This window comes from Mytilus galloprovincialis, chromosome 1 (genome assembly GCF_965363235.1).
Source record: "Mytilus galloprovincialis chromosome 1, xbMytGall1.hap1.1, whole genome shotgun sequence".
In the NCBI taxonomy this organism is placed as follows: domain Eukaryota; kingdom Metazoa; phylum Mollusca; class Bivalvia; order Mytilida; family Mytilidae; genus Mytilus; species Mytilus galloprovincialis.
This window is the reverse complement of record NC_134838.1, coordinates 44,399,310-44,423,386: the sequence shown is the minus strand read 5'-3', so window position 1 is coordinate 44,423,386 and position 24,077 is coordinate 44,399,310. Positions and strand designations below refer to the sequence as shown.

At 31.7% G+C, this 24,077-nt stretch overlaps 1 protein-coding gene across 6 annotated transcripts in view; it reads right to left on the bottom strand.

Moving 5' to 3' along the window:
* LOC143075459 (putative receptor-type tyrosine-protein phosphatase mosPTP-1) overlaps positions 1 to 23,718 on the bottom strand; it is a 54,586-nt gene extending 30,868 nt beyond the window's left edge. For 5 of the 6 annotated variants that reach the window (XM_076250874.1, XM_076250890.1, XM_076250907.1 and 2 more), the window contains exons 1-3: positions 23,637 to 23,718; positions 20,159 to 20,243; positions 8,835 to 9,182 (exon numbers count right to left, since the gene is read on the bottom strand). In XM_076250874.1, coding sequence (XP_076106989.1) covers positions 8,835 to 9,182; positions 20,159 to 20,210 — 400 coding nt within the window. In that variant the 5' untranslated portion in view covers positions 20,211 to 20,243; positions 23,637 to 23,718. Of the gene's footprint in view, positions 1 to 8,834; positions 9,183 to 20,158; positions 20,244 to 23,435; positions 23,455 to 23,636 lie in introns of those variants that run through there. The other variant, XM_076250881.1, reaches the window with a different exon arrangement.
* Between the last annotated feature and the right edge of the window lie 359 nt (positions 23,719 to 24,077).

The window sequence follows — 24,077 nt, the reverse complement described above, 5'->3', positions numbered from 1 at the left end:
CATGTTCAGTGGACCGTGAAATTGGGGTAAAAACTCTAATTTGGCATTAAAATTAGAAAGATCATATCATAGGGGACATGTGTACTAAGTTTGAAGTCGATTGGACTTAAACTTCATCAAAAACTACCTTGACCAAAAACTTTAACCTGAAGCGGGACAGACGGACGGACGAACGGACAGACGGACGGACGCACAGACCAGAAAACATAATGCCCCTCTACTATCGTAGGTGGGGCATAAAAATGTTTGAAGAAATTTTCTTTTTTATTTATGAAATTTCAAATGAGAAAAATTGAACCCAATTTTTTTAATCACATCCCCCTTTCCCTTATTCCAAAACTAATCTCAATTAAAATTTCTAATGGAGTTTGCAACAATAACTACTCATTTAAATACATCATAAAATATTAAGATGTAAAAAAAACTGCTTGTTATCACTGAATGTTATTTATTATAATTTATCAGTTGGTAGTAAAAAGTGAATATACATTGTATATTGTATATAACAAAGATTTAAGTTGATTCTGGACAAAGAAAGATAACTCCAATTAAAAAAAAATCTTGCTATTGCACAATATTTTGCATAGATATTTCTTGCTTACTATTCTGGACAAAGAAAGATAACTCTAATTAAAAAAAAATTTGCTATTTCACAATATTGTGCAATTAGATATTTCTTGCCATTGCGCAATACTGTGCAATTGAAAAGATTTTGCTATTGCACAACACTTAATATAATAATTTTAGATCCTGATTTGGACCAACTTGAAAACTGGGCCCATAATAAAAAATCTAAGTACATTTTTGGATTCAGCATATCAAAGAACCCCAAGATTTCAATTTTTGTTGAAATCAGACTAAGTTTAATTTTGGACCCTTTGGACTTTAGTGTAGACCAATTTGAAAACAGGACCAACCAGATGCTCCGCAGGGCGTAGCTTTATACGACCGCAGAGGTTGAACCCTGAACGGTTGGGGCAAATATGGACACAACATTCAAGCTGGATTCAGCTCTAAATTTGGATTGTGATTAAATAGTTGACACAGCATAGGTTTCTGACACAGAATGAATGTGTTCTAATGAACTTAAAATTTTTGTTTCTCTTAGAGCAATTCACTATGCTGTTGAATATTAATCCTCTCAAAAAAATGTTTGAAGAAATTTTCTTTTTTATTTATGAAATTTCAAATGAGAAAAATTGAACCCAATTTTTTTAATCACATCCCCCTTTCCCTTATTCCAAAACTAATCTCAATTAAAATTTCTAATGGAGTTTGCAACAATAACTACTCATTTAAATACATCATAAAATATTAAGATGTAAAAAAACTGCTTGTTATCACTGAATGGTAAAGATTATTTTAATTTATCAGTTGGTAGTAAAAAGTGAATATACATTGTATATTGTATATAACAAAGATTTAAGTTGATTCTGGACAAAGAAAGATAACTCCAATTAAAAAAAAATCTTGCTATTGCACAATATTTTGCAATTAGATATTTCTTGCTTACTATTCTGGACAAAGAAAGATAACTCTAATTAAAAAAAAAATTGATATTTCTTGCCATTGCGCAATACTGTGCAATTGAAAAGACTTGCTATTGCACAATACTTAATATAATAATTTTAGATCCTGATTTGGACCAACTTGAAAACTGGGCCAATAATAAATGATCTAAGTACATTTTTGGATTCAGCATATCAAAGAACTTCAAGATTTCAATTTTTGTTAAAATCAGACTAAGTTTAATTTTGGACCCTTTGGACTTTAGTGTAGACCAATTTGAAAACAGGACCAAAAATGAAGAATCTACATACACAGTTAGATTTGGTATATCAAAGAACCCCATTTATTCAATTTTTGATGAAATCAAACAAAGTTTAATTTTGGACCCCGATTTGGACCAACTTGAAAACTGGGCCAATAATCAAGAATCTAAGTACACTTTTAGATTCAGCTTATCAAAGAACCTAACTGATTCATTTTTTGTCAAAATCAAACTAAGTTTAATTTTGGACCCTTTGGACCTTAATGTAGACCAATTTGAAAACGGGACCAAAAGTTAAGAATCTACATACACAGTCATGACAGTTAGATTCAGCATATCAAAGAACCCCAATTATTCAATTTTGATGAAATCAAACAAAAGTTTAATTTTGGACCCTTTGGGCCCCTTATTATGTTGGGACCAAAACTCCCAAAATCAAACCCAACCTTTCTTTTATGGTCATAAACCTTGTGTTTAAATTTCATAGATTTCTATTTACTTATACTAACGTTATGGTGCGAAAACCAAGAAAAATGCTTATTTGGGTCCCTTTTTGGCCCCTAATTCCTAAACTGTTGGGACCTAAACTCCCAAAATCAATACCAACCTTCCTTTTGTAGTCATTAACATTGTGTTTAAATTTCATTGATTTCTATTTACTTAAACTAATGTTATTGTGCGAAAACCAAGAATAATGCTTATTTGGGCCCTTTTTTGGCCCCTAATTCCTAAACTGTTGAGACCAAAACTCCCAAAATCAATCCCAACCGTTCTTTTGTGGTCATAAACCTTGTGTCAAAATTTCATAGATTTCTATTAACTTAAACTAAAGTTATAGTGCGAAAACCAAGAAAATGCTTATTTGGGCCCTTTTTGGCCCCTAATTCCTAAAATGTTGGGACCAAAACTCCCAAAATCAATACCAACCTTCCTTTTGTGGTCATAAACCTTGTGTTAAAATTTCATAGATTTCCATTCACTTTTACTAAAGTTAGAGTGCGAAAACTAAAAGTATTCGGACGCCGGACGACGACGACGACGACGACGCTGACGCCAACGTGATAGCAATATACGACGAAAATTTTTTCAAAATTTGCGGTCGTATAAAAATGAAGAATCTACATACACAGTTAGATTTGGTATATCAAAGAACCCCATTTATTCAATTTTTGATGAAATCAAACAAAGTTTAATTTTGGACCCCGATTTGGACCAACTTGAAAACTGGGCCAATAATCAAGAATCTAAGTACATTTTTAGATTCAGCATATCAAAGAACCTAACTGATTCATTTTTTGTCAAAATCAAACTAAGTTTAATTTTGGACCCTTTGGACCTTAATGTAGACCAATTTGAAAACGGGACCAAAAGTTAAGAATCTACATACACAGTCATGACAGTTAGATTCAGCATATCAAAGAACCCCAATTATTCAATTTTGATGAAATCAAACAAAAGTTTAATTTTGGACCCTTTGGGCCCCTTATTATGTTGGGACCAAAACTCCCAAAATCAAACCCAACCTTTCTTTTATGGTCATAAACCTTGTGTTTAAATTTCATAGATTTCTATTTACTTATACTAACGTTATGGTGCGAAAACCAAGAAAAATGCTTATTTGGGTCCCTTTTTGGCCCCTAATTCCTAAACTGTTGGGACCTAAACTCCCAAAATCAATACCAACCTTCCTTTTGTAGTCATTAACATTGTGTTTAAATTTCATTGATTTCTATTTACTTAAACTAATGTTATTGTGCGAAAACCAAGAATAATGCTTATTTGGGCCCTTTTTTGGCCCCTAATTCCTAAACTGTTGAGACCAAAACTCCCAAAATCAATCCCAACCGTTCTTTTGTGGTCATAAACCTTGTGTCAAAATTTCATAGATTTCTATTAACTTAAACTAAAGTTATAGTGCGAAAACCAAGAAAATGCTTATTTGGGCCCTTTTTGGCCCCTAATTCCTAAAATGTTGGGACCAAAACTCCCAAAATCAATACCAACCTTCCTTTTGTGGTCATAAACCTTGTGTTAAAATTTCATAGATTTCCATTCACTTTTACTAAAGTTAGAGTGCGAAAACTAAAAGTATTCGGACGCCGGACGACGACGACGACGACGACGACGACGCTGACGCCAACGTGATAGCAATATACGACGAAAATTTTTTCAAAATTTGCGGTCGTATAAAAATGAAGAATCTACATACACAGTTAGATTTGGTATATCAAAGAACCCCATTTATTCAATTTTTGATGAAATCAAACAAAGTTTAATTTTGGACCCCGATTTGGACCAACTTGAAAACTGGGCCAATAATCAAGAATCTAAGTACATTTTTAGATTCAGCATATCAAAGAACCTAACTGATTCATTTTTTGTCAAAATCAAACTAAGTTTAATTTTGGACCCTTTGGACCTTAATGTAGACCAATTTGAAAACGGGACCAAAAGTTAAGAATCTACATACACAGTCATGACAGTTAGATTCAGCATATCAAAGAACCCCAATTATTCAATTTTGATGAAATCAAACAAAAGTTTAATTTTGGATCCTTTGGGCCCCTTATTATGTTGGGACCAAAACTCCCAAAATCAAACCCAACCTTTCTTTTATGGTCATAAACCTTGTGTTTAAATTTCATAGATTTCTATTTACTTATACTAACGTTATGGTGCGAAAACCAAGAAAAATGCTTATTTGGGTCCCTTTTTGGCCCCTAATTCCTAAACTGTTGGGACCTAAAATCCCAAAATCAATACCAACCTTCCTTTTGTAGTCATTAACATTGTGTTTAAATTTCATTGATTTCTATTTACTTAAACTAATGTTATTGTGCGAAAACCAAGAATAATGCTTATTTGGGCCCTTTTTTGGCCCCTAATTCCTAAACTGTTGAGACCAAAACTCCCAAAATCAATCCCAACAGTTCTTTTGTGGTCATAAACCTTGTGTCAAAATTTCATAGATTTCTATTAACTTAAACTAAAGTTATAGTGCGAAAACCAAGAAAATGCTTATTTGGGCCCTTTTTGGCCCCTAATTCCTAAAATGTTGGGACCAAAACTCCCAAAATCAATACCAACCTTCCTTTTGTGGTCATAAACCTTGTGTTAAAATTTCATAGATTTCCATTCACTTTTACTAAAGTTAGAGTGCGAAAACTAAAAGTATTCGGACGCCGGACGACGACGACGCCGACGCCAACGTGATAGCAATATACGACGAAAAATTTTTCAAATTTTGCGGTCGTATAAAAATCTAAGTACATTTTTGGATTCAGCATATCAAAGAACCCCAAGATTTCAATTTTTGTTAAAATCAGACTAAGTTTAATTTTGAACCCTTTGGACTTTAGTGTAGACCAATTTGAAAACAGGACCAAAAATGAAGAATCTACATACACAGTTAGATTTGGTATATCAAAGAACCCCATTTATTCAATTTTTGATGAAATCAAACAAAGTTTAATTTTGGACCCCGATTTGGACCAACTTGAAAACTGGGCCAATAATCAAGAATCTAAGTACATTTTTAGATTCAGCATATCAAAGAACCTAACTGATTCATTTTTTGTCAAAATCAAACTAAGTTTAATTTTGGACCCTTTGGACCTTAATGTAGACCAATTTGAAAACGGGACCAAAAGTTAAGAATCTACATACACAGTCATGACAGTTAGATTCGGCATATCAAAGAACCCCAATTATTCAATTTTGATGAAATCAAACAAAGTTTAATTTTGGACCCTTTGGGCCCCTTATTCTGTTGGGACCAAAACTCCCAAAATCAATACCAACCTTCTTTTTATGGTCATAAACCTTGTGTTTAAATTTCATAGATTTCTATTTACTTATACTAACGTTATGGTGCAAAAACCAAGAAAAATGCTTATTTGGGTCCCTTTTTGGCCCCTAATTCCTAAACTGCTAGGACCTAAACTCCCAAAATCAATACCAACCTTCCTTTTGTAGTCATTAACATTGTGTTTAAATTTCATTGATTTCTATTTACTTAAACTAAAGTTATTGTGTGAAAACCAAGAATAATGCTTATTTGGGCCCTTTTTTGGCCCCTAATTCCTAAACTGTTGAAACCAAAACTCCCAAAATCAATCCCAACCGTTCTTTTGTGGTCATAAACCTTGTGTCAAAATTTCATAGATTTCTATTAACTTAAACTAAAGTTATAGTGTGAAAACCAAGAAAATGCTTATTTGGGCCCTTTTTGGCCCCTAATTCCTAAAATGTTGGGACCAAAACTCCCAAAATCAATACCAACCTTCCTTTTGTGGTCATAAACCTTGTGCTAAAATTTCATAGATTTCCATTCACTTTTACTAAAGTTAGAGTGCGAAAACTAAAAGTATTCGGACGACGACGACGACGACGCAGACGACGACGCCAACGTGATAGCAATATACGACGAAAATTTTTTCAAATTTTGCGGTCGTATAAAAATTAACCTCAACTCATTGAATCAATGGTCATGGTAAAATTAAGGCAAATAACTTATAAATCATACATGATTAGTCAGGAACCAGTTGTTCAGTGGTTGTTGTTTGTGGATGTGGCTCATAAGTGTTTCTCAATTCTATTTTTTTTATAGGTGAGACCAATTGTTTTCCTGTTTTGCACTAGTAATTTTTTGGGGCTGTTTTGTGTGAGCCAAGGCTCTGTGTTGAAGGCTGTACTTTGACTTATAAAGGTTTACTTTTAATACATTGTGACTTGGATGGATAGTTGTCTCATTAGCTCTCATACCAGATCTTCTTATTTCTAGTTGTTGAGTTCAAGTCATGAAACACCAGAAATTGTGAGGGTAAGAAAAACTTTTCTGCAATATTCTAAGCAAGTTGAATTTTATAGTACATTATTTTAGAACGAAGGTAATGATTGATTGATTGTTCCAGTGGCAAATATTTCATGCATGTTCAGGACGGAAGTTATGAATAGACTAGATATCATTGAGATGGGAGCCATCTCTGTGGGCCCCGCTGTGAATAATGCGCATTAAAAAATTGTATCTTTACCATAGGACATGGGTTTGTCAACTGAAATCAAAGTTTTTGACCTTGACCTTTGACCTAGGAAGTTGTAAATAAATTATGACACACCCTTTGGTGTTGGTTTATAAACATGTCAAGTATAAACTTTGAAATGATAACGGTTCTCAAGATATAGAGCAGACACAATCTTTACCATAGGACATGGGGTTGTCAACTGAAACCAAAATTTTTTACCTTGACCTTTGACCTAGGAAGTTGCACATAAATTATGACACACCCTCTGGTGTTGGTTCATATACATGTCTAGTATAAACTTTGAAATCATAACGGTTCTCAAGATATAGAGCGGACACGATATTCACCACAGGACACAGGGTTGTCAACTGAAACCAAAGTTTTTTTACCTTGACCTTTGACCTAGGAAGTTGTACATACATCATGACACGCCCTCTGTTGGTGGTTAATAAACATGTAAAGTATAAAGTATGAAATCATAATGGTTCTCTAGATATGGAGCGGACACAAAGTTAAAGTGTTACGGACGAACGGACGGACGGACGGACTGATCACTATAGGGCGACCCACCTAAAGGCAGGGCCCTAATAAACTTCAGATCAAGGGGATTCAAACATTTATTATAAGTGGGAAAAAATCTAATTCAAAATGAAAACAGTACAAAAGTGTTCCATTCATTTGGCCTTGTGGTCATACAACCTTTGAACATGATTTTTGTACTCAAGACTCAGAAATCAATTAATCAAAATCTTGGATTTGGTGTTTGGAATGCAAATTTTGTAAACTAAACTATTTCTCAATCTGCCATTTTAAAGATTATTCATTAATTTAAAATGTTTCTTCTAGTCCCCAATTTCCCTCATTAGTCCTAATAACTATTATAATTCAATTTATGCAGTATCATCCATGCAAAAGCACTTGTACAAATGTATTACAATATTATGAAATAAGTATTTAAGAGTATGTGGTCAAATCCTTTAATTGAATCATAATACTACTACAGGAGTGTTTAATAAACTTGACTACCAATGAGGGTTTCACACAGTTGGTTTAATGAATTAAATGTAACAGGAAATGGGCTTTAAATTTCATAGCAAAATAAGAAAAAGATAGAAAAATTAATTTACTAATGCAAATATTTTTTAAAATACAGCACTCAATAAAATTAAAATTGATTCATATGACAATTTTCTTTGATTATCACTATTCCTAAAGTTAAAGAAACATAAATTTGGTATCCAATTCTAAAATTATTCCCTGCTTAATCTCTGCTTTAATCGAGAAGCAATATAACTGTAAAATCAAACACCTGATAGAAGTATTATATTGAAACTATAACCAACAACCAGGTGTGTCGTACATTTGTAATAGATGTTTAAACAGGAAGTTTGATAACCATCCCTTTTATTTTATATTTCTTTACTAGCTTTTAACAGCACAGTTAAACATACTGATAAGAAAAATTTTAAAACTACTTCTTTTTAAATTTTAAATTCATTATTTAAATTGGGTCAAATGCACTTCTAGCGCTATTTTTTAACAAGCAATATAGGTCAAATTTTTAAGAGTCTCAGTGCAATTAACAGTGGGCTACTGAAGTTTCAATTTGTTTAAAACTACTCATATTCAAAATTTCCGTGTTTCTAAATTAAGAGTGCACCTCAAGAATTGACTACTTTTTGAAAAAAGAAAGTATAAACCTGACTTTGCTATAACTTAATCAAACATCTCTATCTTTCATTCTATTAAATGGTAGAGGTTTATTTTGTACATCAGTATTCTCCCAGCAAAAGAATTTTGAAATGATGCAACCCTGTGGCCCAGGTCAGTATAGCTTTTGTTTTCAGTCTAGCAATATTTCACTGAATAGAGGCCTCAAAAGCCATATACATTTTAAGGATTTTTTAAAAATGTCTGACTGATTTTTGGGCTTGCAACTCGACAAATTTTTCATGATGACTGTGTTACCTGTAGCTAACAAACTAATTGCAGTTTAGCAAACATTGCAGACAATATATGAATCAACCTCCTTTATTTACCTTGGACATAAAGCTCTGTAACATTCTCAAACTTCTGAATAAGATCTTTAGTTTCAGGATCTCTGAATATCCCAACAGAACACGTATACTGTTTGGTATCATCAAGATCTACATTCTTTATTATCAAACTGTAGTTGGCATCTAGAATATACTTGGCTTTTAAATGATCTACGACATAGGTTATAGTAATATTTCCTTCATCCTCCTTGGCAGTTAACAGGAAGACCGCTCTCTCGGTCCATGTGTATGTCACGTAGGTCTGGTTGTCTGTTGGGACATCTATACCACAGGGCAAAATGGCATCCGTCTTTACCTTCACAAAAACCTGCCCATCTTTCTCTGCCTTGCCTAGAATGAAAAAAAATGGTTAATATTAACAAATGCTTATCAACCTAGATCTGAAAACAGCTATTAAAAAGTTCATGTCAACAACACTGTACCCTGATGTACTCCTGTCTGGGCAACTTTAATTTACCAACAATGACAATATTCATAATGTTCACCAAATGCTCATTAAGGTCTCAAGCTACTTCTTTTAATGTACTTTGAATTCAGAAAAATTTTGAGGTGTTTGTATGACCAAAATAAGTGCATCATAAAAATATGTACAAGATAAGTTTTGTAAAAAATAAAAAGTTGCATTTAAAATTTTAAAACATTGATCAGCATAACATTTCTACTTTTCCTATAAATAACTCATACATGTACTTATGAAATATAGATTTGTTTGTATCAATGTACATGTATCTGTCGTCTGTGCCAAAAACATTAAACCGCCTAGCCCCAAAGCTCATCTAAAGAATATACTTTCAAGTTTGGCATGTCTAACTTTATTTTTTGGCTATTTTAAATACATGTTTACATATTTGAGCAAAAGAGGGAGAAAATTATTTCAAAAACACAAAAAGTTTTTTTCAAGGCATCTAATTTTCAAACACTTCAACATGTATAGAACTAATAAATAAATATCAAATCATCCTTCGAATAGAGAAGTAACACTCTGGTTTGTATAAACAGTTAAATTGGCTGATTAAGCCTTACAAAAGGGGGACATGCTTCACTTCACCGATACCAGAAAATAATCTTCAAGAAACAAATCCATCTTGATCATTCTCTTTTGAAGCCAGATGAATTTACTAACTCTGATTAATTTATTAGCTAAACAAATCAGATTTTCTGACATGTGTATCATACAAACATTATACCAGTTAAGTTTTTCCCTTCTCAATACAAGCTTAATTCAGAGTGTATAAAATAAACACCAAAATTTAAAGGTCTATATTATTCATAATAAATATGGCTTTTTAAACATTTTCATCTTTAAAGGTTAAGCAAACAAAACTTGCTATTTATCAAAGACTTTAAAATGTGATTATTTGAATTTATGAGCATGTTTAACCTACTTAAGTAGCGTGACGCCCCTAACCAGTCAATGGAATTAAACACTCGGTAATTGAAACATTATCATATTTTGAAACTTTTGAGAATATTACCTCATAAGTTAATTCACCACAAATTAATCATAATTTATAGATTTTAAAAATTAAATATGGCTATGAAATTGTTCCACTATAGTTAGAAATGACTTTAAAGAATTACATACAATTGTAATCCTTATTTAAACATGCATTTAAATTCTGATCCCTGACATGACTCAACGGAAATATTATATTTCAGTTATTATGCCTAAATAATAGACTTGCAGACAGATGCATGCATGTATAGAATAGCAAACTATTATAACTTTTAAACTGCATATTTTGACTTTTCAACCTTTCCACATTTGGCGAAGGCACAAGACAGGAAAAACTTCTTTTTGTCCCCTTAATCGCTGGGAAGGGGGAACTTCTATTTTGACCCCCAGTGCAAATGGAGGGGAAAACATATTTTGTCGCCCTGGACCCTGCCCTCCCTTTTGAGTAATTAATTGTTGTTGATCATTGGATTAACAAATACTACTGGCCCTACACTCCCTATTGAGTCATTTCTTTTCATTGGATTTACAAATCAAGTAGAAATCATTGATAATAAGCAGTAATGCATTTGTACATTGAAAAGTCAATACGTCACTAGACATGGGTGGACTGGTTATAATGAAGATAGGGAAAAGTAAATCCACAAGAGCTTTATTGTATTGTGCATAAAACGTGAAGGGGATAATCATCTTTGTTTTCATCTGCTAAAAAAAAAGTTTTTTTGATGAAGAAAACTATTTTTCTTATTTTTTGCACATGTTAACCAGTGAAATCATATCAAATCTGAATATTACACTTGAACTTTTTCATTAAATCGTTATAGATAATTAGAGAAACAGATATTACAACTTCACATCATTAATCATGATATATACAGTAACTATTACAAGTGGATAAATATCATAACCTATGCAGAATTGGGGCTGAATCTATTATATACATAAACATATAAAAAAAGTAAATAGAGTTAATAACCCTTTCAATTCATCACATTTACAAGCATTTTTACTTCTTTCACATGTATATTCATGTCAAATTGTGACAATGTTATATATAGGGATATGACAAAAAATTAAAAAGTTAAAGTTGTAGAGGGTTTGTAAACTTTCTAAAATGTCAACAAAAATCTATATTTGATTTTTTTTTACATTTTAATCTTTTTTTAGAAATTCATGAATGAATGAAGAGAGATTTAACCATAAAATTCCATGAATACTGGTAGTCATAGCTTCTTTTACTGAATTGGAAACAATTTTAATATTCAGACAGGAAACCAGATAAAGTTTGGTCAAACATTGTATTCCTGTTTAATTTATCATAGGAGCATTATAATTCCTTTCAATTATGATGTACTCCCATCAAAACGGTTGTATAAAGTTTCATAAGAATTATTTAATTTATAGTATTTTTGTTAAACAACATCCTGTGTCCGAAATAAAGCTGAACACATGGACAGATAAAATTAATAGACACCCGTTTATTATGAAATGATTACATACATAAAACCAAATCCAAAGAATAAAATCATGGATCAATCAAATTCTATCACAATTCATATCTTCTTTTCTTACAAAAAGCCCATAATTTTAAATAGGAACAAACCAAACTCACAGTCACATAAATAGATTTCAATATCTGGAGATTTACAGAGATGCAATTATGACTTATTTATTATGTATCTCCTTTGAAAAAAGAAAATAATCAAATAAAAAAGAAATAAAATTCATTTTCTCTCATGAATGATGACCTTATACTTTTTAATTGTTTTGTTTAAAAGTTTAAACCCTCATGAATAATGAATCAATTCTCCCTAAGCAATATATTTAATTGTGTATCAGTGACCTATTTACACAACAAGTATTTATAGCTATCCCAACAAATTCTCAGAGTATTATAGTACTAAGACTTTAATGCATCAGTGACCTATTTATAATTTTCATAGCTAACAAGATAATTACATAATTTTTAGAGCATAAAAGTTATACTTAGTATCATACTATGCACATTTTGGAAACATGGGCTTTGTATTCGTAATCTTTATCATCAATAACAGGCAATTTCTCAGAGAATACTGGTACTTTAGACATTTCGCATCAGGGACCTATTTATACTTTAATATAGCTAAGTTTTAGCTAACAGACAATTTCTCAGATGGATCTATTTGTAATTTCCATAGCTATCAAGACAATTTCTAGTACCAGTATGACATAGCATTTGCATCAGTGACCTATTTTTACTTTATTATAGCTAAGTTTTAGCTAACAGACAATTTCCCAGATGGATCTATTTGTAATTTCCATAGCTATCAAGACAATTTCTAGTACATTGTACCAGTATGACATAGCATTTGCATCAGTGACCTATTTTTACTTTATTATAGCTTAGTTAAGCTAACAGACAATTTCTCAGATGGATCTATTTGTAATTTCCATAGCTATCAAGACAATTTCTAGTATCAGTATGACATAGCTTTCGCATCAGTGACCTATTTATATTTTATCATATCTAAGTCAAACTTACAGACAATTTCTCAGATGGATCTATTTGTAATTTCAATAGCTATCAAGACAATTTCTAGTACTAGTATGACATAGCATTTGCATCAGTGACCTATTTTTACTTTATTATAGCTAAGTTAAGCTAACAGACAATTCCTCAGATGGATCTATTTGTAATTTCCATAGCTATCAAGACAATTTCTAGTACCAGTATGACATAATTTTCGCCTCAGTGACCTATTTATACTTTATTATAGCTAAGTTAAGCTAACAGACAATTTCTCAGATGGACTGTTAAACTGATGGAACATTGAATGAGTGATGAGTAATCAATAATTTCGTATAATTACCCCCAATCCTAATCACTGAAGTTCAAAAGATAGCCTGAGTCATAATTCATCACTAACAACTTTTCCTTCCCTTATTTCATCAAGATTAGATACTTTATATGGGAGAAATTTACATGGTTAAAAGCTAATTATCAGCTGATCACACATGAAAAGCTGTACATTTCAATGTTTACAATACGACCACAATCTTTTACATCAATCATTGTCAATAGCAGGATAGTGCATTGGGGAACAAATGTCTTGTAAACAATGGTCTGGTAACATAAATGACCATGATAAACATCAAAACATGACAATTGGACATACAACCTTTTATGGTGTTGTAAAAAGGACATATAGATAAAGATATATTTTCAGATCCCAGTCATCCAACATGACCTATCTCCAGTATTCAGACCCTATTACCAGCTATGGAATGTTAAAACAGATAAAAATCTGCTGTACAGGGTTGCAAAAACAATTGTTTTAATGGCAATCTCACTTTTTTATCTGTAAAAAATCCTATTGTTTCTGTCATAGTAATAATAGACGTTAATAGAGTAATCAGTATGGTATATAAATTACTATTGCTGTATATCTGTGAATAAGATTTAGATCTATACTAATGAGTAAAAGGAGAAGAGGGGAATACATCATTGTGTCGTGACGCCAACCACACAACACAACACGAAAAGAAACAAAGAACATTTATAGGTCAACATACAATCTACAACTGCAGACAAGTGTATACCTACATAAACATGCATAAATGCATAATGCACCCTATTAATTACAGACTATCAACGGCAGGTGTAATACATAACACAGATAAAAATCGGCTGTACACAATTATAAAATCCATTGTTTTGCAATGACAATCAGAAACAGAGATATAAATCGGCTTAACACAATAGCAAAAACGTTTGTTTTAATGGCAATGAGAAACACAATACCTATTGTGTCTGCGGGAGTGATAGACTGTAATAGGGTGTGAATATGTCTAGCTTTGAATTGCTCTGATTGTCGAACAGTACTGAATAAATTTGACAGAGTTTATCAAAGATCTGCAATCTACATCAAAGTCATTGAAAGATAAAAACATTTAATTTAAGATATATAAAGTTAACCCAATAAACTGCTGACGAAGTTTCTCACTTGGAACAGACATATGAAGAAGGAATGAACTAGTTTTTTATATCTAAAATAGAGGCGAAAGATACAAGAGGGACTCTAACTCATTTAGTCTAAAATAAACTGACAACGCCATGGCTAAAAATAAAAAACCCAACAGACAAACAACAGTACACATGACGGTGTCATCCTGGTTTGCCCACTTTTAATTACATGCATATGTAAACATAGGGGGGATTGTTGTTTTAACAATTATAGTTTATTTCAGAATTATAGTCATATTTTTACCTTTTATTTTACCTGTAAAATTTTAAAAAATATATTATATTCTGCTATTAAACTAAGGAAAATGTGACACAATTTGAACAGTAATCTGCATCACAGCTAGCATTTTTCTTCTACATAATCAACAATACACCTCACCTTGTTGGGGATGTTTGGCTAACAATTTTAAAAGACATTGGAAAGCTGACAACATACAAGCTGCAACATCATTTACAGATTACGGGACACAGTTCTCCATTGAAGGATGCCGCTTTCTATGGAATCACTACTACAGAGAAGGACCCCGCACCACAAATCACATGGAAGGATGGCACAACAAAGTTAAGATGATACTCAAACATGCCCATCCCAACATCTAAGAGATAATCGAGTTACTGAAGAAGACAAAGGCACAATCAAAATGTTATATTATCCAGTATGCAGCAAGAGGAGCCCGCCCACCAAAAACACGACGATACATAGTAATAGACACCAGACTCCAACTACTGAAAGACTGTTACCAACAAGGACTTATCAACAATTGCTCTGACGCAGTTTCCTATCTTATCCATTTGAACTGAACAGATAAGTGAAATATTGCAATTTGTGACTTTGTAAATTTAATGTATTGCGACTTATAAAAGATTGTATTTCTCAACTTTTTACATATAGTGCCCCATATTAATTATTTTACCATTATGATAGTCCTTTATTTATTTCTTCATACAATGCATTTATAAAATTGATTCATATATATTGAATAAAGTATGTTTGCAATAAAAGAAAACTTGTATTGGTGTATTTATATCATGAAAATCATTCAGAAACTAATGAAATACAAAGACACTTTTATAACAGAATGTCATTGTTTTGTCATTGTACAGGTATGAATTGATTGAATTGATATTAGATTATAGAGAAAAAATATTTGATTTTTTTTAATGATTTTTTTTATACAACTTAAAATGGAATTACAAAAAAAATACCTTAATATATAGAAAACATTAACAAAATTTTATATACATAAGTTGAAACAGACTATACAATTGTATGCTCATTAAACCTTTTGTCTTTATTGTTTTCTTTACAAATAGATAATTGGTAGAATTAAAAGTGGGCAAACCAGGAGTAAACCCACATGACACACATAGAAGACAAAAGACTGTTCCAAATGAACCACACCAAAAAAGGGGGTGGTCTCAGGTGCTCCCCCCTTCTCTTTTAACCCTTGATTATTTTTTTATTCAGGAATGTCCTTCATTTTATAGTAAAATGAAATACTATCCTAATTACTTAAATTAGAATATCAAAAAGAATTAGGTTTTTAATGTGCCAAACAGAAATTATTGAGCCATAAAATCACCACATCTCAATTATCTAGACAAGATGATAATTGAATTGTTTTAGCAGTATATTGATCCTATCTTAAAATTAGCATTTCATCTTTGCCCTCAAAACTATCAATTTCATTTATTGATTTCTCATAGAATCTAAATTTGAATTGAAAACAAAAAATAAAGCCTAAGCCTTACAGATATAATATCTAAAGTTGTAATTGCAATAAAATTCTTGGAGACAAAGCTTTTATATAGGTTTGTCCTCAATTTCAACTCTATTGATTTTCCATGGCTTCTTCAAATGAAAATATTCCGTAGGAATCCTGTAGGAATATGAAACTCATAAAGACCAGTCAAGTATTGGGTGTTTAAGATCATACCTAGACACGTGGACACCAGCAATGAAACACAATCTTAACATGCAACCACTTTTTGTTAAAACAAGGAAACAATTGACAATGCAAATTTTGTTATAAATACTACATTACTGATAAAACTATGTAAAAGATAGGATGTTTAACATGGTTGATGCAGTGATGTATGTCTTAGTCTCTGCAGGCTGACTATAAATTTTGGTAATTGAATTATAACCTGTTACCGACTTTACTTATACAATATAATATTCCAGTAACACACAGTGATAAATAATGAATTTAAAGTCTTAAGTCTACTGCTGAGACAGAGAAAATATATCAAACCAATATCTTATGTCTAAGATTATATTTTTTCAGACAGAATTTTTCATCATTACAATATCTCCATTTGGAAGCATCTGACCCTCCATCATCTTGAGCACATTGTAGATTCTATAATCCACACAGAATCAAATGTTTTAATTTAGAAATACAAATGTACATATACAATTGCAAGTAGTTTATAATCTTCAGCATGCAAAATCTATATTCATAGATATCTCTGTCAATTGCTTCAGTTATCTCTACTTTTTTTATTTTCTTAACTAGAACATTTCTTTTCCTAATTTAGTTTTTCCGATATCTATGTCAACTCACTCAACTGATATATATATAATCAGTTATTTTTTATGATCTTAACAAGAACATTTTTTTCTGATTGATTTTTCAGATCTAACAGTACAATGTAAAGGTTTTGCAAATTAAAATGTCCTGAATAAGATAGTTTAAACCATTAAGAAAACAATTATTCATATTTTAAAATTTCAAAATGCTTTAAATTTAAGCTTGCCATTCAATGCTGGATTATTAACCTGTCCACATGAAATTTTAAACAGGTTTCAAAATAAAAACTATTAATGCCATGATTATATTCTATTTAATTAATAGCCTCCAGAGCTGCATACAATGTATGAATCAGATTCTAATTATCCTGCCATATGTCCAGTTCTTCATTAATTCGATAGTGTGCTGGTCAGGGAGGAAATATCTGTTTTCACATCATCAACCACACTTTGCACTATAACACCAGTTTGATTAAATGCAAACTTGTTACACAGCAAGGATAATTATGAACTTCATGTAAGAAAGTAAAAGCGGCAGATGCCAGTCATTTTTTAAATTTGGGGTTTTCAACCCAGGACTAAGAGGGGATTCCAACCAGATGTCTCCATTCCAATTCATTGAACATTAAAAAAAAAAAGGTGGGTTTCAAACTCCCAAAACTACCTCCCCTCCCCTGGATATGTCACTGTATAATCCTAGGTTCTACATTAAAAATCATACTGTAAAACAAAAACATGGAAGTTTTTAACGACCTTGACTGGCTATACAGCCCTTGCACGGTCGGTCTGTAAAACAAAAACATGGATTTGCAATTTATAAAGAAAACAGAAGACAGATATAATCTTTGATTTCAAGCTATTAGAAAAAAAGTTTATCATTTTTGAAATTTCAATAATTATATTATATCTAAGAAATAGAAGTACAAGTCACAATAACATCAGCATGCCACTGGCAGATTTTATTTTGAATGATGCAAGATCAGTTGGAGTTTGAGATAGTGATTGCTGTATGCTTTAACTTCCAGTGGCAAATATTTCATGCATATTCAGTACAAGAGAATTTAAGTATCAGGTGAGTTTCAGTGCTGAGCTTGAACTGGAACCATCTCACTACCATTAATGAACATACATGTTCCACTAAGGTGAACCATTGGAATGGTCATCAATTTTACCCTGTTCAGACTGTTTATCCTTTGAACTGTTTAGTTTGTAACTTTGTGTAGTAAAAATACTTGCAGGACTTTAAAATATACAATTACCAACTTATTAAGATTTCATTTACTAAAAAAAATAATTCTGGAATCAATGTGATGCAGGTACAACCATGATGAACATAGGTATAGATATAGGAAGATGTGGTATGATTGGGAGTATGGTCTTGAGGAAACGATGATAGTCCATCGGAAGGGGACGATAAATGGCTGACCCGTGTTAAGAGAGAGCCATATCTCTTGCACATTAAAGACACCCTTGTAGATTTTGAAAAAGAGTAGGCTAATGCTGCTACAAGGCAGCACTCGTACCCGCAAAGTGGAAAGGGATTAATATAAGTTGCAAAACTTGTTTCCCAATCCACTATAGCTATAAATAAATATGTTTAAATTAAATTAACTCTCCATCCAAGTCACAATTTATAAAAGGAAACGTTATAGGTATATCACTTAATTGTGATCCTATATGATATGATTTACTTAGACTGTATGGTTATTCAAAATTTCCTGATTATCAAGATGTAGCATGTATATGAAAGGAGAAGGTCCGGTAAGGCCACTTTTTGGCCCTAAAATATAACAGTTTTACAAAATTGTTAAAATGTAAACTTTTAGTTATTTATTGGACAGTTGAATGCTTCTGCTACATAAATATGGGCTGTTTTTGACCATACAATGCACATATATCGGGTTGTAGCACCATTAAGTCATGCTAAATTACTGAAATCTTCAAAATTCTAGCATTTTAGGTAAATTTTAGACGGTTTCCGTGTAAAACGAAAGTGGCCGCATTCGTGTTCATCCTTAATATTGAAATGTAAGCTGTATTTTATGATAATGCATAACATATATAAAGGTTGTGGATGAACACGGATGCGGCCACTTTCATTTTTGACAAAAACCATCTGTAAAGTGACAATTTTCAGCATATTTGGTAGATTTTTCATATTTGAGCTTGAATCGGATCGTTTTTAATGACTAAATCAGTTAAAATCTTTCACATTAACTAATTGAATCAAGTAAAATAGACACTTAAGTGTTTAAAAAGTGGTCAAAATATTTCGTCAGATGAAACTGAAATTTGAGGCTAAAATGAGTCCTTACCGGACCTACTCCTTTGTGGGAAACACTGACTCCCAAAGGTCTTAATCTTGTATGTTAAGGTTAATATAATGTATCAAGGGGTTAATTAACCTTCCATCATCCTAATTAAAACATGTCAATCATTTGATTATATGACACATATTTTAGAAAATTCAGGATGTTATATTATGTAAAGTAAACATAGCCTTTAGCCTTAGAATCTTGCTATTATCAACAAATTAGACAAGTGAGCAAATGGAGATAATTATACAAAAATGTACACAGTACATGTATATTCTGGCAAAAAAAATCAGATAAGCCATGTAAGCATTTTCATTCAATACTTTTCAAAATCAGAGTAAAACATGAGAAGACAGCTCCCAACTGTCACAGTTTAGACAGGTTCATGTAGAAAAAAATCATGCATCTAGGCCATACATGTACTTACTAAATGCAAGTTAATCTGTGTAAATTTCAAAAGCAACTTAAAATTCAACGATATTTCAATCTACTGACGAATACATTAATTTGGTAAAATTTTCTCTGTAAAACAGTTATGTACATGTAACATACAAACATAGATCCCCACAGGCTATTTTAGGATGGTAGCCCTCCTTTGTCTGCATTTAATTTTTAGCACCACACTTGGATTTCCAGTTATAAAATTATTCTAGATTTCCTCAAATTCACCTAGAGGTCAGGGATATGTTTGGAATATAAGTTTTCAACAGTATAATTTTAAAAGACTACAAATTAAATAAGTTTAATTCTTTTTTTAATAAAATTATGAAATGTATACATTTTATATGAAAAAAAAGTAAGGTAGATTATTGCAAAAAAGTATATTCAGAAAAATATAGATTTAACATTTGGAATAATCTTATGAGCTACACCCTAGAAAATTAGTCTGTGCACATGGTTATCCCTGATAGATACTGATTAATCAATGATAAGTCATGATCGCTTTGTCATTTTAGTTTCACTGGCAAGTTTTCAATTAATAGGTATAAAAATACTTACTGCCAAATACATGACACAGGATACAGAGAAAGAAAACAAAATGTCTCTTCATTTTAGTACTGATCTCATCGTCTCACATTTTTACCTGTAATAAAACAGAAATATTGCAAATCATGCAATTTATATATGCACAGAAATTAACCTTATGAAAATTCAGTACAGAAAAAAACAACATGAGCATATAACAAATGATAACAACATTTTATAAATTTCATGGGTACATTGTACATGTAAATATGCCCTGTATAACTACCAGTCAAATGGGATACTGTTTTCAATCTTAAAACTGTAATTGTAAATATTGTCACAAAAAGTTAAAACTTTAGATGAATAAAATATGTGGCCTCATACATGTACATGTATGCATGCATGTATCATCAATTTATTTGATGTACATATGTACTACAATACATAGCCAAATTTCTGTAGGTTCTGTAGAGAAAAAGCAAGTATCAAAAAGTAAGAATACTCAATATCAATTCAATTGAGCTGAATATAAATGAAAATATGAATACATGTTAATTTTGTCAACATTTGGTGGCTGTTAGTTTCATCATGGAAGTAATATTGAAAGGAATAACATCGTCGTCACTTCAAAGGTTTCATCTGCGTTACCGCCCATCTTTCGATAACTCGTTAATTAGTTTAATATCTGGCATGGAAGTTGATTCTTCGCATGTGATCGATCAATTCACTGACACTTTTCGGTCATTTTTTGTGGTCACGGAGAATTATGAACAGACAAGTTTTTGTCGTATATACGTGCGAAGTAACCCAAATAGTCCATTCGTTACATTCCGTTGATGTACGCTGCCGAAATCGTTCAATTTTTATTTTAGTCCAATTTTCCCTTTTCTGGTTAGTTCGATCTTAATAGTTTAAACCGACAGTTATCACATATGAAATTGGAGAACAAGGCTGGGTCATTATCAATTTTAATATTTACAGACAGTTTAAAGGTCATTTCTGTAAGTTAGAAGATGATTGTACAACAAATCGTTTGGATCCCCTTATATTAAATACGAGTAATCTAAGTCTTTCGTGTATCAAAAAGTCAGTTAAAATATTCACAATTCTAAACGGTTCTATCCTTTAATTTATAGTTCTTGATAAATAAACTAATTCGTGTAAAAATGAATTTGCCGTAACGGTAAGACAGATGTCTAGATTTGTCTACATTATTTTGTTAAACATCATGTGAAACCTGATCGATTCATCGGTATTTAACTATTTTACCCGGGATCCGCTTTTAACCGGAAAATACTTTTAGAACAGTTTCAAACAAACAGTAAAAAGCAAAAATATGCTTAATTAAATACAATTTTCCCAACCTAAACTGTTGTAGTTTGAACAATTCTCGTCCGTTTTTCAATTTTTTTTACATCATACGACTTCTTTCTGAAGGTAGAGGTTTTATATGTTACCGCGCCACCTTCTTATTAATAAACCTCGGATTTCACACAGGTGCTTTATTATTACCGGACTCGATAAAATCACGTGACTGATAAGAAATTCCAGATTCCATTTTACAACAGCGGTATCACAGATAGTTACCAAAGGGGTCTTGCTGCTGAGACTATAATTGGATAAAATCATACGAATTTAGAACAAAACTCTGCAGGTTGTTAATACATGCTAAGGCCAAAAAAAAATATATGTCTGTTTCCTGCTGCCAAGGCAAAAAAATCAGGGTCGGTAGGTCGGGATTTTTTTTTTTTTTTTTTTAATTTTTATTATTATTATTATTATTTTTGCACTCCCCGTCAGATTTGCAGATGGTTAAATGTCATGTTTGGTTAGGGTCCTGTACCCTAAAATCATTTAATCTCTTTAAAGAAGCTTTAATTGAATAATCCTCCCAGTGCCGACATTTTTTAAACCTTAATTGTTAGAGTATAGTAAAATACAGATCTGGATCGGACTTGAAACAAATTTTTCCGGACCAGAAACGATTTTTTTTCCTGAATTGAATAAAAAGATCTAGGGTCGGGGGCTTTGAGTCAGGGTTGGTCGAGAAACAGGAAACAGACATATATTTTTTTTTTGCCTAATTAGTCGTTATTCCTTTTAAATATTACTTCCATGGTTTCATAAAAAGATTATTCTATTTTATTTACTCAATATAAAAAAATCTCAGGGTATTGAACTTTAGCTTAAACAATCGGTCAATATCTTTCAACAGAATTTTCAAATGGAAGGTCCGGAAGGTTGAGCATCTAGAAATTTGTACAAATTTCTGTGAAAGGGAGGGAGTGATCATGGTGATTGTCATATTTTTTTCATGAAAATGAGAACGTGATTACACTGTTAACCTGGAACTATGTCTCACTTACCAATAAACTCATCATATACCAGGACAAAGCATGCGGTCAAGACAGATCATTTTATTTTTTATATATAAATATAGTAGAAAACATCAAATTTATTTTTGATCAGACAAACCATTAAACAACATGGCACAGATTGTACATAATGTTTCTTCAACTTATTATCTTATGACTGCAATTAATTCCATATTCTTAGCGCCAGCATCAATTTTTGGCTCTGAAACATGTAGCATTTTAGCCACATATTGGCGAGTCGAACCAGTGTAATCCCTGCTTCATGGCATACATTAGATTACTTGCAAGAAACTGAATTGTAATCCAACCCAAAATAGTTTTTTTAAACACAACTGTATATGTACAAGACAGACAACAACAAAAATCAAAATAGAGACGGCATGGTTGTAAAGTCATACATGACATGTATGTTACATGTGTAAAAAGGGACCTGCTTTAAAAGATGATTAAGATCAGGAACTTCTTGGCACCTTTCCGCAGTTCATAAAAAAAGTTTTGATTTGGTCAGTCTTCTTCGATACGTCATGCATTTCTTTCAAAAGTCTACTGTGCATTTTATTGAACACTAGTCTATCATCAATGAAGCTGGCTTGTAATTTTATTCATTAAACAACTCTATATTCAATATTATATTTTACATGTTTTAAGACATGCACAGCGCTTGTTTAACTATACATGTTCATCCCTGCTATGATCACAAAATTTTAGTGACCCTATTTACTTAACAATACGCTAACTTTAACTAAAATCTTATAAAAACAGTATTAGAGGTCCATCAATAATTTATGGAGTCTCCGCTGCACCCTTCTGAGTTCATTGTTGTCACCTAAAGTATAAACATGCCTCATATTTTGTGAAATTATATAAAAGATGTCGATTTCTTTGTCCATTTATGTGATAACACTATGTAACTCAGAGAAAAACGTAAAAATCACCTTCGAGATCGAGTCGAGGTAGCTAAATTCATAAAAATTTAAAAGCTCGTAAGAAGAGTGGCGGTACATAATACATTTCAGAACATCACATCGTCTGTAAATGGACTTATTCATACTCCAAATTATAACCTTTAAATACATTTATGGTCATGTATATGGAGTGTGGTATTTTTTCGGTGATAATAATTACTAATTACTCACAGTAAGAGTATCAAATTCCAATACATTTCTGACAGAAATTTATTCGCCATTTTGACTAATCTTCAATCCATTTCCGGTTGTTGGTCATGTGACCTTAAAGTTGAACCGCGGGAAAATATGGTTTTAGTGTTCCTTTTAAAAATATTTCGTTTTCGATGAATATTTTTTAACATAGATATTGAAATCTTAACAACTTTCTTTGAACTATTCGTGTTTCAAACATAAGAATATATATAATTGTTTACTTTTTACACATTGTGACTTGAATGAAGAATTGTTGCATTGGCGCAGCCACAGCTATAGCCACTCGGTCATGTCATCTTCTCAGTTTAAGTTAACTTATCTATATTAACATGAAAAATAATATAAATTAGATAAAAACTGTGCATGCACATGTATGATTATTCTATGATACAGTAGATTCTTTAGATATACATTTGT